Source organism: Heteronotia binoei, chromosome 3 (genome assembly GCF_032191835.1).
Source record: "Heteronotia binoei isolate CCM8104 ecotype False Entrance Well chromosome 3, APGP_CSIRO_Hbin_v1, whole genome shotgun sequence".
Classification (NCBI taxonomy): domain Eukaryota; kingdom Metazoa; phylum Chordata; class Lepidosauria; order Squamata; family Gekkonidae; genus Heteronotia; species Heteronotia binoei.
Window position 1 is genome coordinate 90,134,303 of NC_083225.1, and position 16,550 is coordinate 90,150,852.

The window sequence follows — 16,550 nt, forward strand, 5'->3', positions numbered from 1 at the left end:
GGAACAGTACCGGTCCGTGGCCTGTTAGCAAGCAGGCTGTGAGTTGTATAATTATTTCATTATATATTGCAATGGGAGTAATAATAATAAGATGACGACACTGGATTTATAACCTGCCCTCCACTCCAAATTTCAGAGTCTCAGAGTGGCTCATAATCTCCTTTACCTTCCTCCCCCATAACAGAGATGGGTGGGACTGAGAGAGCTCTCCCAGAAGCTGCCCTTTCTAGGACAACTCTGTGAGAGCTATGGCTGACCCAAGGCTATTCTAGCAGCTGCAAGAGGAGGAGTGGGAAATCAAACCTGGTTCTCCCAGATAAGAGTCCTCACACTTAACCACCACACCAAACTAATAGAAATAAAGCACACAGTTGTATCATCTCGAAAACATGCCCCCCCCTCCCCAGTCTGTGGAAAAACTGTCTTCCACAGAACTGGTCCCTGGTGCCAAAAAGGTTAGGGACCACTGCTTTATAGAATTCTAAGTTGTGAGGATTTATCTGAAGCCCTTTTTCTTTTAGCAGAGGGAGATTTTTTTTTAAAAAAAAATTAAATTCAAGTCTAGTAGCACTTTAGAGACCATTATATAAGTTTTCCTTTGTCAGATGGAGCTTTGACTCTTGAATACTCATATCCTGAAAAGCTTGCTGGCCTGTAAGGTACTACTGGACTTGAATTTAACTTTCTTCTGCAGACCATCATGGCTACCCTCTGAGATTCCTTGTGTTGATTTTGCACCCCCCCCCTTTTTTTAAAGAGTGGGCAGCCAGCATTGTAACTCTGTAAGGTGAGAGACAAACTCAATTGGGTATAAGGACTCCTGTAGTAAAAGAAAGGAAGCCTGAAAATAACAAAAATGGCCACCTGTCAGATTTTGCAGCTAATTGCTATTGAACATATTCACTTACAGTAAAGTATGCACAGGAGAATGGTTGTGGCTGCCTTGCAGTAGGCAACTGATAGGTGGATGTTTTTGTTCCCCTAATCAATACTAAATTCTACTGGTGTTTAAAATTGATTGGGGGGGGGGGGTTGTTTCTTTGTTTTATTATCAGTTATTGTGCTGTGTAAAGAAATCTGTTGCCTGATCACTGAGGACCTCATCCAAATGTTTTCTGTTTTAGAAGCTTGTAGCAGTTTGTAGTGTTGCATGTTAGTTATTGCCATCCTCTCCGGTGCATTCACAGAGGCAGAAACATTTTAAAGGCTGTTGAGGGCTGTATTAAAACTTTTAGCTTCAAAGCAGTGATTCATACTGCTGTCATATTAAATTCTTAGACCTTCTGGATTTTTTAAAAAAGCTTTTGTGGTTTTCAGCTTTCACTAAGTAAAGGATTGTATACAAATAGTATTAAACAAGAAAGGATGTACTGGGAAAACTTTTCATTGAAACAATGTTCTTTTAAAAATTCTTAATAGAAGGCAGTTATTAAAATTTACACTTGAACAAATAATACAATAATGCAAAAATAATAAAGTAAACATAGGGCTTTGGTGGCTTTTCTTGTCTAATGCAACTTTACATTTATAGAAAGTTAGATGTTAGCAATATAATTACAGTAATGCAAATTTTGTCACAAGGGAACAAGAGTTCTGTTCAGTGCCCATGAAAAACAGGCAGGTGGCAGAATAACACAAATGATTATATATATATATTTGACTGAAATGCTTCCTCTCATTTCTGTTTGCTTCCTTCCTCTGCTCTAGTTATCACACACACGACAAGGCAGCTTCTGTTGGTCATTTTGCCAACTTAAATTCTTCAAACATTGCTTCCCTCTGTTTAAACAAAGAGAAGGAAGTGGATTGTCTTCTATCACACTCTTCCCTTTTATAACTAAATTCTTTCATTTGTGAAAGCAACAGTCATATAGGCTAGTTTTAATAGAAGGCTTTGTAAAATGTAGTCTATATTCAGCCATCTTTATCTGGTGTTTGGAAATAGAACCTTGAAATCTTTTCCATCTTCAAAGAAAGAAAAAATGTTAAATCTTTTTGCATGTATTTGAGGCCAAATACAAGGCCACTTTTATGCTGTGGACCAACACAATACATATTCAGTTCTCAGAATAAATCTGGCAGAACAGTATATTTGTTCCCAAGATTAATGTCTTCAATAAATAAAAATTAAAAATTGTTCACATCTTTCTATTTTGGGAAGTGGCAGAAGAGACAGTTTGGGGAACTAGGGAAGGATACAGCAAGTAGGAAACTAATATGGACTGGGATGCAGGGCTGTTCTTGAATTAAAGAGAAGAGCAAGTCATTTCCTTGATAACTGAAATTTCTAGCCCTGTGATACTCACTCTGCAGCTTGGAAGGCACATGTGGCTGCTTAACAGCTCCCCTGTGGCTCTTCTGAGCAACACAGGTCCTATTCCGTGTGCAAGAAAGTGGGCAGGGTTGTTGCTCTGCAAAGCTTTTACTTGGAGGTGGTTCCTGTATTGAATAAGAGTCACCACTGGAGATAGCAGAACTGGTGGAGGTGGGGGGTAACCAAAATGGTGCTGCCCATTCTCCTGATGGAGGGCAACTCATGCAAGGTTGTGTTTATCTGCCTGTTTCTTCTTGCAACCAAAAGGGTTTTAAATGTTCTGAAATGGAAAGAGAAAATCTCAGGATGCATGCTGAAATACACCCCCCCCCCCTTGGGAGCTGCTTGGGCTATTCACTTGGAACAGTGGCAGCTTCATGATGCAATTTAAGCCACTAGCCGGTAACTCACAGACTCGGTTCTTTCTCCTTAGTCTAGCGGCTTTATGAAGTCATGTCTGTTATAGGCTGGATTGCAAGTGGGTTTCAGGCTAGATTTTTTGTAATTTGAAATTTTCTAAGTGTACAGTGCATGGACCATACATGGTTATGCCCTCACAAAATTGTGTTAAAATACAGGTCTCATATCTGTCATCCATTACAATGTGGCTATTTTAGAAATAAATGAGAATTTGGTCCTTCAGTTTTAACTGCACAAGACCAAAACATCATCTTGATACTTAACAATTGTTGCAGTGTATCACTTCATTTCAATGGAAACATGAACAAGAAGTGCAAGCTAGAACCGAAAGCTTGCTGTATTAAAACAAAAAAAATCAACTCCATTGTATGATTGTGACCTAAATCATCACTTGAAAGTTGGGAAATATTTGCACAAAACAAAAGCTTATTTTACACCACCATTATTATTTTGATGTTTTTCAGCTTATTTGCTAAGCTGAAACAATCTGATTTCTTGACATATATTTTTGACATGCTGAGAAAATATACACTACATTTATAAAATTTGTCATTTTTTCTTCCAGGCTGTTGGCTGCTATGAATCGCTAATATTAAAAGCAGAAGGAAAAGTTGAATCTGATTTCTTTTGCCAGCTAGGTCACTTCAACCTCTTGTTGGAGGATTATCCAAAAGGTAAGCCCATCATGATTTCTTTTATCAGTCTTTGTTTAGGATAAAAAAAATGCTACATGCATGCCCTTTTATTTCAGACAGTATAATATGCTTGCAGTTTATGTGATGTGAAGCATAAGCCATAGCTTAATTAACCTTTTCCATGCTCTTTTGGTGAATAGGTAAATGGCGTCAGTTTTCTCTTAAACTTAATGCTTTTGATTCTAGAACATACCTGTTCTCAATAGGAATCTGCTGAGTGTAACTCACATCCAGATGGTAAACGTGAATTTCATATTTGTAGTAATTTGTAGTAATTTCATATTTGTAGTAATTTCCTCTAAAAGACTGCTTCATATTTAAATATTTGCTTCCATCTCAAAAGACTGAAATATAAGATGCCCTGTGGGACATATTTGCATAACAAATTTTAATTTCGTGTCATTGTTAACACATAAAATTTCTTGGAGAATCTTCGAAATTGTAGTTTTGTAAGGCTGCTGAGAATTAAAAATCCTGGACCATGCTCACAATACTCCAATTTCAAGAATTTTCTTAAGACAGAAACTATTAAATTAACTTGTGATATACATCTAATAAGGTAGCTTTTTGTAGAGATACTGTTAATACACTGCATTACTTAAATTATATAAGAACATAAAAAGTGTGAAGTATTTTCTTAAATCCCAGAGACTGTTTTTGTTTTGCCTTTTTATTCCGTCCAGAACACTTAGATGAAGTGATATAAGTCCAGAACACTTAGATGAAGTGATATAAGAAAAAAAAATGCTTTATTCTGAAATGACATTTTAGTTGTTTTTGCACTTCTCCTGAAGTTCTTAGAGCCTTCATACCTTGCCTTTCTCGCAATATGAAATGCAAGGTGGCATACACTGTATTCACAAACTTACTTTAAATTGCATATCATTTTAACTGTCATAATTTTGTCAAAAAACCCTGAAGTTGTAATGCATAATGGCTATTGAGAATTCCAAGATCCTTACATCACTCACAGTACCTCAATTCACAATGTTTTCCTTAGAACAGGGAGTTTCCCATTCAGGCATTAAGCAGACCCAGGCATGTTTAGCTTCAGCAGAATTGCTGTATCATGGTGCTCCAAGCATGCTCTGGGCAGGGCCAGTGCGTGTGAGTCAGTGAACTAGGCAATTGCCTAGGGTGCCAGCTCTCGGCAGGGGTGGAGGGCAGGCACCCCTCCCCACTCACACCATCCCTGAGCCTCCCGCTCATTTTTTCTCGGCTGTGAGGGATCAGAGGAGCTCCCCCAATCCCTCAGGGCCGAAAAAGCAGCGTTTCCCTTTCCCAGTGTCCACCAAGGGTGCTGGTGAAGGGAAAGGCTGAGTGATCTGACCCTGCTTGGTTTTCCTGTGCTGTGGAAGGGTTGAGCAGGAAGGGCATTTGCACCGAGAGCTCCTCAAGAGGAACCCTCTGTGCAGACACAGCCAAATTTTGGCCGGTGCTGGGGGCCTCCCCCACTGGAGGGTGGGGGGGCGGCACCTTGCCTGGGGTGGCAAAAAACCCAGTGCCAGCCCTGGCTCTGGGACGGGGTAGCCAAACTGTGGCTTGGGAGCCACATGTGTTTGTTTCACACATATTGTGTGGCTCTTGGAGCCCTCACCACCCCCTCAGCTGGCTTGGAGAAGGCATTTCTCTCTTTAAATCACTTCTTCAAACCAAGATGGCATGAAGAATGCATTTTTCAGTTAAACTTGCTTTCTTTTCCTTTCTCCCTCCCTCCCTCCCTTCAACATCTGAAATTTATTCTTATGTTAAGCAAGTTTGGCCACCCCTGCTCTGAGATCTTTAAATATAAAGCCAAAAGTAATTTTTCTTGGTATGTTTCTATAATTAACAATTTGCTTCCGCCCCCCTTTTGTACTTAAGACTGAACATTTAAACATTTTAGACATGTACGAATGTTCTATTTTTATACCAAACATAAAAATCCAGCTGGATCAGACTAAAGGTCAATCTAAATAAATAAATACCTGAATATGTAAATAGTGTAATCTCATAGTATGGTCATTTGGAAAAGTGATTGATTAAAGTTATACTGTTTTGGGGGGTTTTTTAATGCCACTTGTTACCTATTTTCTTTCTTTTTGGATGGGTCTCTGACCATATTAACTAAACTTGACTTGACTTGAAAGTGATACTGTAACTGTTCAGGCAACTGGTTTTCATACATGCTTTCATTTCTGTTCCCTGTATGGCAATTAAAAGTTTAAGAGAATAGTAGTCAATGCATTGTGACCTTTATTTAAAATAATACAGAGCCATTTATGTGAAGTTATAATCTACATGTATTTATGCTGACATAGTAGAGCTGGCTTGGTTTTAACTGAGGCTAAGAAACATCTATTTGTGGGACTTCCTTTCTCTCTCCCATTCCTTTCTCTCTCTTGTTCCCACAACATTCTGTCCAGCAGCACACTACAGTTGTTCACTTTAACTGTGGTTATTGTTAACTAATGTTCTCATTTAACTAAAACTGGAACCCATTGTTAATCTACGGATATGGACTCTGGTTAAATACAAACGTGATACACATTTTTTTTTAAATAAAGTTAACAAGGAGGTAGGGAATTGCTCATAAGAGAAAAATACCGGGAGAAGGAAGAACTCTTCCCAGGTTGGGTTCTAGACTGTTAAAAACCCCAATGTGTAACTTGTTATAAATGTAAAACTTCAGTTTTATTTAAAAAAAATCTTTTCCATTTCAGCATTATCTGCATACCAGAGGTACTACAGTTTACAATCTGACTACTGGAAGGTCTGTATAGATCTATACTTCTTCAGATTAATACTGTATTATGCTGTGTCTCATTTTTATACTTAGGAACTTTAATGTGTTTATGGCAAAATGTTTTGCTTTTAGAATTGCCTGCTGTGCTATTTACCACATCCCAAACTGCCTGTGTGTTTTCCTTTTGGGTTGTACATCTTTTTTTGTGCACATCTTATCTGTACCAGGCAAATTCAGGATTTTTGCCTGTTTAGTTGAAGCATTTCTTCTCCATACCACCAATACATAAGTTAATGCTGGCTCTCTCCTATGGTTAGCAAATAAATAAAGTGTGCTCTTTCCTCCCAACAACCTTCTCTTCTTTTGTGTCCATTTATCTCTTTCACTGTTTCCTGCCCCAGAGTGAGGCACTCTGTTGACACAGATGTAGTTAAAGTTATCCATTTTGATCCTTAAAACAGGCTCTTAAACAGAATATGCAACTTGAACTGCTAAAACAACTTCTTATGGCTTGTATATCGTAGAATCTGGGAGAACCAGATTTGATTCCCCACTCCTTCATGTGCACCTGCTGATGTGACCTTGGATCAACCACAAGTTCTCTCAAATCTGTTCCACTAAAGAACAGTTCTGGGAGAACTTTCTCAGCAACACCTACCTCTCAGTGTCTGTTGTGAGGAGGAGCGGGGAAGGGAAGGCTCCACCCTCTGCTCCACCCTCTTTGCATTTTAAGCTGCGCTTTGCCAAAGGCGCGAGCCGAAGGGCGAGAGCTAAAGGGCTCTTGGCCTGTGGCTCTTGGCCTAGGGGCTCCCTAAGGACCAGGAACCCAGATCCCTTATTTCCTTGTTCTCCCTATAAGACCCTCCAGAAGGGGAGCCACTTAAACAACAGCATTTAAAGAGGACTGTATATTTATATATATATATATATATATATATATATATATATATATATATATAATGAAGGTAGAATGCCAGCAGGGGGGCGGGGGCTTTCCAGTGTTTTGCATTGAGTGTCACATGTATGACTATCTGCCCACAGGACAGAAGTCTTGGGTGTGTGCTCAATGCAAGGAGCTCCTGGTCCTCAGGGAACGAGTTCGTACCCTTGAGGCCGAGGTGACTGCCCTGGAGAAGCAGAGACGGTCAGTTAGGCATTTGGGGAAGACTCTCGGGGGTGTATTAGATGAGCCCCGCACTGAACACGGCAGCCCTGTTGCTGCCAGAGAGCATGAGGGTCGAGAGGGAACAGGGCACCTTGCTGAGGATAAGGGGAATGCGCCCTCAGAAGGGACCTCTTCTTCGGCTGGTGAGCGGGTATCATTTCGTGCCAAGGAACCATCCCTGCGCAGGGGGAGAGGGGGGGTCTTGGTAGCTGATGATTCGATCCTTAGGCAAGTAGACAGCTGGGTGGCGAAACCGCGTACTGACCGTATGGTGACTAGGGTGGCCATAATGTCTGAAGGCCAGCCAGGGACACCTTTTTTTGGGGAGGGGGGAGGTACGGGTGACGTCACTTCCGGTGACGTCATGCCACCGCCGGAAACAGGAAGTGACATCACTTCCTGTGACATAAGAACATAAGAACATAAGAGAAGCCATGTTGGATCAGGCCAACGGCCCATCAAGTCCAACACTCTGTGTCACACAGTGGCAAAAAATGTTATATACACACATACACTGTGGCTAATAGCCACTGGTGGACCTGTGCTCCATACACTGTGGCTAATAGCCACTGATGGACCTGTGCTCCATATTTTTATCTAAACCCCTCTTGAAGGTGGCTATACTTGTGGCCGCCACCACCTCCTGTGGCAGTGAATTCCACATGTTAATCACCCTTTGGGTGAAGAAGTACTTCCTTTTATCCGTCTTAACCTGTCTGCTCAGCAATTTCATCGAATGCCCACGAGTTCTTGTATTGTGAGAAAGGGAGAAAAGTACTTCTTTCTCTACTTTCTCCATTCCATGCATTATCTTGTAAACCTCTATCATGTCACCCCGCAGTCGACGTTTCTCCAAGCTAAAGAGTCCCAAGCGTTTCAACCTTTCTTCATAGGGAAAGTGCTCCAGCCCTTTAATCATTCTAGTTGCCCTTCTCTGCACCTTCTCTAAAGCTATAATATCCTTTCTGAGGTGCGGCGACCAGAACTGCACACAGTACTCCAAATGAGACCGCACCATCGATTTATACAGGGGCATTATGATACTGGCTGATTTGTTTTCAATTCCCTTCCTAATAATTCCCAGCATGGCATTGGCCTTTTTTATTGCAAACGCACACTGTCTTGACACTTTCAGTGAGTTATCTATCATGACCCCAAGATCTCTCTCTTGATCAGTCTCTGCCAGTTCACACCCCATCAACTTGTATTTGTAGCTGGGATTCTTAGCCCCAATGTGCATTACTTTGCACTTGGCCACATTGAACCGCATCTGCCACGTTGACGCCCACTCACCCAGCCTCAACAGATCCCTTTGGAGTTCCTCACAATCCTCTCTGGTTCTCACCACCCTGAACAATTTAGTGTCATCCGCAAACTTGGCCACTTCACTGCTCACTCCGAACTCTAAATCATTTATGAACAAGTTAAAAAGCATGGGACCCAGTACCGAGCCCTGCGGCACTCCACTGCTTACCGTCCTCCACTGCGAAGACTGCCCATTTATACTCACTCTCTGCTTCCTATTACTCAGCCAGTTTTTGATCCACAAGAGGACCTGTCCTTTTACTCCATGATTCTCAAGCTTTCTAAGGAGCCTTTGATGAGGAACTTTATCAAAAGCTTTCTGGAAGTCAAGGTAAACAACATCTATCGGGTCTCCTTTGTCCACATGTTTGTTCACCCCCTCAAAGAAATGCAACAGGTTAGTGAGGCAAGATCTTCCCTTGCAGAACCCATGCTGAGTCTTCCTCAATAACCCGTGTTCATCAATGTGCCTACTCATTCTGTCCTTGATAATGGTTTCTACCAACTTTCCCGGTATTGAAGTCAGACTGACTGGCCTGTAGTTTCCCGGATCTCCTCTGGAACCTTTTTTAAAGATGGGGGTGACATTTGCTACCTTCCAGTCCTCAGGAATGGAGGCAGATTTCAATGAAAGATTACAGATTTTTGTTAGAAGATCCACAAGTTCAACTTTGAGTTCCTTCAGAACTCTCGGATGTATGCCATCCGGACCCGGTGACTTATTAGTTTTTAATTTGTCTATCAGTTGTAGGACCTCCTCATTTGTCACCTCAATCTGACTCAGGTCTTTCAACACCCCTTCCAAAATTAGTGGTTCTGGGGCGGGCAAAAAGTTCTCGTCTTCTACAGTGAAGACGGAGGCAAAAAATTCATTTAGCTTTTCAGCCATTTCCCTATCCTCCTTCAGTAATCCTTTTACCCCATGGTCATCCAAGGGCCCCACTGCCTCCCTGGCTGGTTTCCTACTTCTAATATATTTGAAGAAAGTTTTATTGTTGGTCTTTATGTTTTTTGCAATATGCTCCTCATAGTCCCTTTTTGCCTGCCTGATCACAGTCTTGCATTTGATTTGCCACAGCCTGTGTTCCCTTTTACTAATCTCACTTGGACTGGTTTTCCACCGCTTAAAGGAGTCCTTCTTACCTTTTACAGCTTCCATTACTTTATTTGTTAACCACGCAGGCCTTTTCTTATGCCTGTTTGTGCCTTTCCTAACTTGTGGTATGTATTTTATCTGAGCTTCTAGGATTATAGTTTTAAATAGCGTCCAAGCTTTCTCAAGGGTTTTGACCGTATGTACCTTTCCTTTCAGTTTCTTCCTCACATGCCTCCTCATCTCAGTGTATTTACCCCTTTTAAAGTTAAACGTGGTTGTGGTGGTCTTTTTGGACAACTCCCTATTTATACAAACGGTGAAATCAATAACATTATGGTCACTGCTCCCAAGCGGCGCAATCACTTTTACATCTCTCACCAAGTCTTGGGCATTACTTAGGACCAAATCCAGGATCGCCCCACCCCTGGTAGGTTCTGAGACCATCTGCTCCATAGCACAGTCATTGAGAGCATCAAGAAACTCAATCTCTTTCTCTCGACCAGAACACATATTGACCCAATCAATCTGCGGGTAGTTAAAATCACCTATTACAACACAGTTTTTACGTTTAGCCGCTATCTTTAAGCCTTCCATCATATTATAATCGTCCTCTCTCTTTTGATTTGGTGGGCGATAACAAACTCCCATAGTTAAATTTCCTTTTGGGCCCTCTATTTCAACCCAAAGCATTTCTAAAAGTGAATCTAATTCTCTGATCTCAGCCTTACTGGACCGTATATCCTCTCTGACATACAGAGCCACCCCACCTCCAACCCTTCCCTCCCTATCCTTCCGATATAGCTTATATCCAGGAATCACCGTGTCCCACTGATTCTCCTCATTCCACCAAGTTTCTGAAATTCCCACAATGTCTATGTTTTCTCCCAGCACTAAACATTCCAATTCACCAATTTTACTTTGAACACTTCTAGCATTTGCATACAAACATCTATAATTTCCCAGGCGAGCTAGGCCCGCCACCTTCCTCCTGCCGCCTCGAGACACTGGCAGACAGTCCATATTGTTTGTCACCTTCACAGTGGACAACTCCGGTCCGTTACCCGGTAGAAAAATAGCAGCTAACCCTTCATCTCTTTGAGACGAGTCCTCCCGAACCAGAGACATTTCATCTCCTGTCGGCTTTCCCCCAAGATTTAGTTTAAAAACTGCTCTGCCACCTTTTTGATTTTAAGCGCCAGCAGCCTGGTTCCATCCGGGGACAAGTGGAGACCGTCTCTTTTGTACAGCTCCCGCTTGTTCCAGAAAGCATCCCAGTGCCTAACAAACTTAAACTCTTCCTCCTTACACCATCGTCTCATCCACACATTGAGACTTCTAATTTGTGCCTGTCTCTCCTGCCCTGCACGTGGAACAGGTAGCACTTCCGAGAAGGCTACCTTGGAGGTCCTGGCCTTAAGTCTCCCGCCTAGCAGCCTAAATTTTTCCTCCAGGACCTCACGACTGCATTTCCCCACATCGTTGGTGCCAACATGCACCACGACCACAGGCTCCTCCCCAGCACTGTCTATCAGTCTATCTACTACACGCGTAATGTCCGCTACCTTCGCACCAGGCAGGCAAGTCACCATACGGTCAGTACGCGGTTTCGCCACCCGGCTGTCTACTTGCCTAATGATCGAATCACCAACTACCAATACCCCCCCTCTCCCCCTGCTCAGGGATGGTTCCTTGGCGCGAAAGGATTCCCGCTCACCGACCGAAGAAGAGGTCCCTTCTGAGGGCGCATTCCCCTTATCCTCAGCACGGTGCCCTGTTCCCTCTCGACCCTCACGCTCTCTGGCAGCAACGGGGCTGCTACGTTCAGAGCGGGGCTCATCTAATACGCCCCCGAGAGTCTTCCCCAAGTGCCTAACTGACCGTCTCTGCTTCTCCAGGGCAGTCACCTCGGCCTCAAGGGTACGAACTCGTTCCCTGAGGACCAGGAGCTCCTTGCATCGAGCACACACCCAAGACTTCTGTCCTTTGGGCAGATAGTCATACATGTGACACTCAGTGCAAAACACTGGAAAGCCCCCAACCCCCTGCTGGCATTCTATCTTCATTGTATATATATATATATATATTAAAATATACAGTCCTCTTTAAATGCTGTTTAAGTGGCTCCCCTTCTGGCGGGTCAACTTACCTAAACTTACCTTATTGGGAACTTACCTTATTTGGAGAACAAGGAAGCCAGGGATCTGGGTTCCTGCTCCTTAGAGAGCCCCTAGGCGAAGAGCCACAGGCCAAGAGCCCTTTGGCAAGGCGCAGCTTAAAATGCAAAGAGGTGGAGCAGGGCACTCCTCAGCAATCACTCTCAATCAGCAGCAATCACTCTCAATCTCTTTCACCCTTAAGGCAGTCAACCAAACAAAGAGCAGTCAACCAAACAAAGAGCAGTTCCCCAGCTATCACACCTTAGAATTTTAGGCAGCCCCACAAACCTTAGAATGTAGTCCTTCAAAACTCAGAAATTCTCAGCAATTTCTCCAGCTGTCTCAGCTATCAGAGCTGCTCTGCTCCTCCCAGACCTCTGTGAGATGTGCTCAGCCTTTGGCAAGGCGCAGCTTAAAATGCAAAGAGGTGGAGCAGGGCACTCCTCAGCAATCACTCTCAATCAGCAGCAATCACTCTCAATCTCTTTCACCCTTAAGGCAGTCAACCAAACAAAGAGCAGTCAACCAAACAAAGAGCAGTTCCCCAGCTATCACACCTTAGAATTTTAGGCAGCCCCACAAACCTTAGAATGTAGTCCTTCAAAACTCAGAAATTCTCAGCAATTTCTCCAGCTGTCTCAGCTATCAGAGCTGCTCTGCTCCTCCCAGACCTCTGTGAGATGTGCTCAGCCTTTGGCAAGGCGCAGCTTAAAATGCAAAGAGGTGGAGCAGGGCACTCCTCAGCAATCACTCTCAATCAGCAGCAATCACTCTCAATCTCTTTCACCCTTAAGGCAGTCAACCAAACAAAGAGCAGTCAACCAAACAAAGAGCAGTTCCCCAGCTATCACACCTTAGAATTTTAGGCAGCCCCACAAACCTTAGAATGTAGTCCTTCAAAACTCAGAAATTCTCAGCAATTTCTCCAGCTGTCTCAGCTATCAGAGCTGCTCTGCTCCTCCCAGACCTCTGTGAGATGTGCTCAGCCTTTGGCAAGGCGCAGCTTAAAATGCAAAGAGGTGGAGCAGGGCACTCCTCAGCAATCACTCTCAATCAGCAGCAATCACTCTCAATCTCTTTCACCCTTAAGGCAGTCAACCAAACAAAGAGCAGTCAACCAAACAAAGAGCAGTTCCCCAGCTATCACACCTTAGAATTTTAGGCAGCCCCACAAACCTTAGAATGTAGTCCTTCAAAACTCAGAAATTCTCAGCAATTTCTCCAGCTGTCTCAGCTATCAGAGCTGCTCTGCTCCTCCCAGACCTCTGTGAGATGTGCCATCATTTCTGTGATGTGCCATCATTTCTCACATCTCTGTGAGATGTGACATCATTTCCCCCACGCCACCTGCCAGAAACAGGAAGTGACATCACTTCCTGTGACATCATTTCCCCCAAATGACATCATTTCCCCCCAAATGCCACTGCCGGAAACAGGAAGTGACTTCACAGCACTTCCTGTGACGTCCCCAAAAATCCCCCAAATATCACCGCCGGAAACACCAAGATTATTTATAGAGAGGGAAAGGGGGAAGTAAAGTTAAATGAAACTCTTTTTTTACTTTTTTCAAAGTGAGAAGACTAGAGAGAACGGGTTCCATGCTGAGAAGCCAGTCAGATTCCAGTGAGATTCTAGTGAGACTGTGCTGCATAATGCAGCCTATTTATTTTGTCCTGTTTGCTCTGTTTGCTCTATCTGCGCCACCTTCATCACTTTCGGGGTGTGGATCCCCCAGTGGGGTGGTCTCCCGACTCCCTCCGCCGGCTGTTTCTGATAGCCCTGTGCCCCCTCTTTCATTTGATATGTGTCCCGTGCAGGTGCCACCCTCCCGCCGGGAGATGCCGCAAAATGAGCCCCCTTGAGGCTTATGGCGGCAGGGCTCGGGGGAAGCGAGCTAGACTGCTGTTCTTTTGAGGGATTATAGAGTGTTTCAAGCCCGTCCCTGTGGCATCGGTCCCATCGTTGTGGGACCCAGGGGCCCGGCGCAGCGGCACGCTGAAGCAGCCTGTCACTAATAACACAGGTCGAGATGCAGGACAGGAACCCGGAAGTGACCGACAGGCTGCTTCAGCGTGCCGCTGCACCGGCCCCCTGGGCCCCACAACGATGGGACCGATGCCACAGGGACGGGCTCGAAACACTCTATAACCCCTCAAAAGAACAGCAGTCTAGCTCGCTTCCCCCGAGCCCTGCCGCCATAAGCCTCAAGGGGGCTCATTTTGCGGCATCTCCCGGCGGGAGGGTGGCACCCGCACGGGACACATATCAAATGAAAGAGGGGGCGCAGGGCTATCAGAAACAGCCGGCGGAGGGAGTCGGGAGACCACCCCACTGGGGGATCCACACCCCGAAAGTGATGAAGGTGGCTCAGATAGAGCCAACAGAGCAAACAGGACAAAATAAATACGCTGCATTATGCAGCACAGTTGAGAAAGTGCCTTATCCCATATACTGATGAAGTAAATACAGGATTTGAGAACAAAATTGCACCAGAAGACACAAACACAAAGCTCCCTTACACTGAATCAGTGCTTGGGTCCACCAAAGTCAGTATTGTCTACTCCAGGGGTGGCCAGAGTTGCTTAACAAAAGAGCCTCTCCGCGGCCTCCGCTGGTCGCTGGAGGCCCTCCAGAGTCTCTGGAGGGCCTCCAGCGACCAGCGCCGGCCTCTCGGCGGCCTCCGCTGGTCGGCACTGGTCGCTGGAGGCCCTCCAGAGTCTCTGGAGGGCCTCCAGCAACCAGCGCCGGCCTCTCCGCCGCCTCCCTGGCCTCCGCCACCGCCGCCGGGCCCCGTGCGCGGGCGGGGAAGGCGGCGAGTGAGGGAGGGAGCGTCCCTGCGCGTGCGCAGGGATGCTCCCTCCCTCACTCTAATGGTCCCGGTATAGCCAGCCCGGGAGGTGGGAATAGGGGGCCAGAACCGGGACATTCCCGGGTGCCCGGGACGGTCTGGCCACCCTAATGGTGACTTCCCTGCCTGGTGCGAAGGTAGCGGACATTACACGTGTAGTAGATAGGCTGATAGACAGTGCTGGGGAGGAGCCTGTGGTCGTGGTGCATGTTGGCACCAACAATGTGGGGAAATGCAGTCATGAGGTCCTGGAGGAAAAATTTAGGCTGCTAGGCAGGAGACTTAAGGCCAGGACCTCCAAGGTAGCCTTTTCAGAAGTGCTACCTGTTCCACGTGCAGGGCAGGAGAGACAGGCACAAATTAGAAGTCTCAATGTGTGGATGAGAAGATGGTGTAAGGAGGAAGGGTTTAAGTTTGTTAGGCACGGGGATGCTTTCTGGAACAAGCGGGAGCTGTACAAAAGAGACGGTCTCCACTTGTCTCCGGATGGAACCAGGCTGCTGGCGCTTAAAATCAAAAAGGTGGCAGAGCAGTTTTTAAACTAAATCTTGGGGGAAAGCCGACAGGAGATGAATTGTCTCTGGTTCGGGAGGACTCGTCTCAAAGAGATGAAAGGTTGGCTGCTATTTTTCTACCGGGTAACGGACCAGAGTTGTCCACTGTGATGGTGACAAACAGTATGGACTGTCTGCCAGAGTCTCGAGGCGGCAAAAGGGAGGTGGTGGGCCTAGCTTGCCTGGGAAATTATAGATGTTTGTATGCAAATGCTAGAAGTGTTCAAAGTAAAATTGGTGAATTGGAATGTTTAGTGTTGGGAGAAAACATAGACATTGTGGGAATTTCAGAAACTTGGTGGAATGAGGAGAATCAGTGGGACACGGTGATTCCTGGATATAAGTTATATCGGAAAGATAGGGAGGGAAGGGTTGGAGGTGGGGTAGCTCTGTACGTCAGAGAGGATATACGGTCCAGTAAGACTGAGGTCAGAGAATTAGATTCCCTTTTAGAAATGCTTTGGGTTGAAATAGAGGGCCCAAAAGGAAATTTAACTATGGGAGTTTATCGCCCACCAAATCAAAAGAGAGAGGACGATGATAATATGATGGAAGGCTTAAAGATAGCGGCTAAACGTAAAAACTGTGTCGTAATAGGTGATTTTAACTACCCGCAGATTGATTGGGTCAATATGTGTTCTGGTCGAGAGAAAGAGATTGAGTTTCTTGATGCTGACAATGACTGTGCTATGGAGCAGATGGTCTCAGAACCTACTAGGGGTGGGGCGATCCTGGATTTGGTCCTAAGTAATGCCCAAGACTTGGTGAGAGATGTAAAAGTGATTGCGCCGCTTGGGAGCAGTGACCATAATGTTATTGATTTCACCATTTGTATAAATAGGGAGTTGCCCAAAAAGACCGCCACAACCACGTTTAACTTTAAAAGGGGTAAATACACTGAGATGGGGAGGCATGTGAGGAGGAAACTGAAAGGAAAGGTACATACGGTCAAAACCCTTGGGGAAGCTTGGAGGCTATTTAAAACTACAATCCAAGAAGCTCAGATAAAATACATACCACAAGTTAGGAAGGCACAAACAGGTATAAGAAAAGGCCTGCATGGTTAACAAACAAAGTAATGGAAGCTGTAAAAGGTAAGAAAGACTCCTTTAAACGGTGGAAAACCAGTCCAAGTGAGATTAATGAAAGGGAACACAGGCTGTGGCAAATCGAATGCAAGACTGTGATCAGGCAGGCAAAAAGGGACTATGAGGAGCATATTGCAAAAAACATAAAGACCAACAATAAAAATTTCTTCAAATATATTAGAAG

At 44.6% G+C, this 16,550-nt stretch overlaps 1 protein-coding gene across 4 annotated transcripts in view; it reads left to right on the plus strand.

Moving 5' to 3' along the window:
* Window positions 1-16,550, plus strand: part of KDM6A (lysine demethylase 6A) — a 317,940-nt gene that overhangs the window by 106,443 nt on the left and 194,947 nt on the right. For all 4 annotated transcript variants that reach the window (XM_060234177.1, XM_060234176.1, XM_060234178.1 and 1 more), the window contains exons 3-4: window positions 3,300-3,408; window positions 6,132-6,181. In XM_060234177.1, coding sequence (XP_060090160.1) covers window positions 3,300-3,408; window positions 6,132-6,181 — 159 coding nt within the window. The remainder of the gene's footprint in view (window positions 1-3,299; window positions 3,409-6,131; window positions 6,182-16,550) is intronic.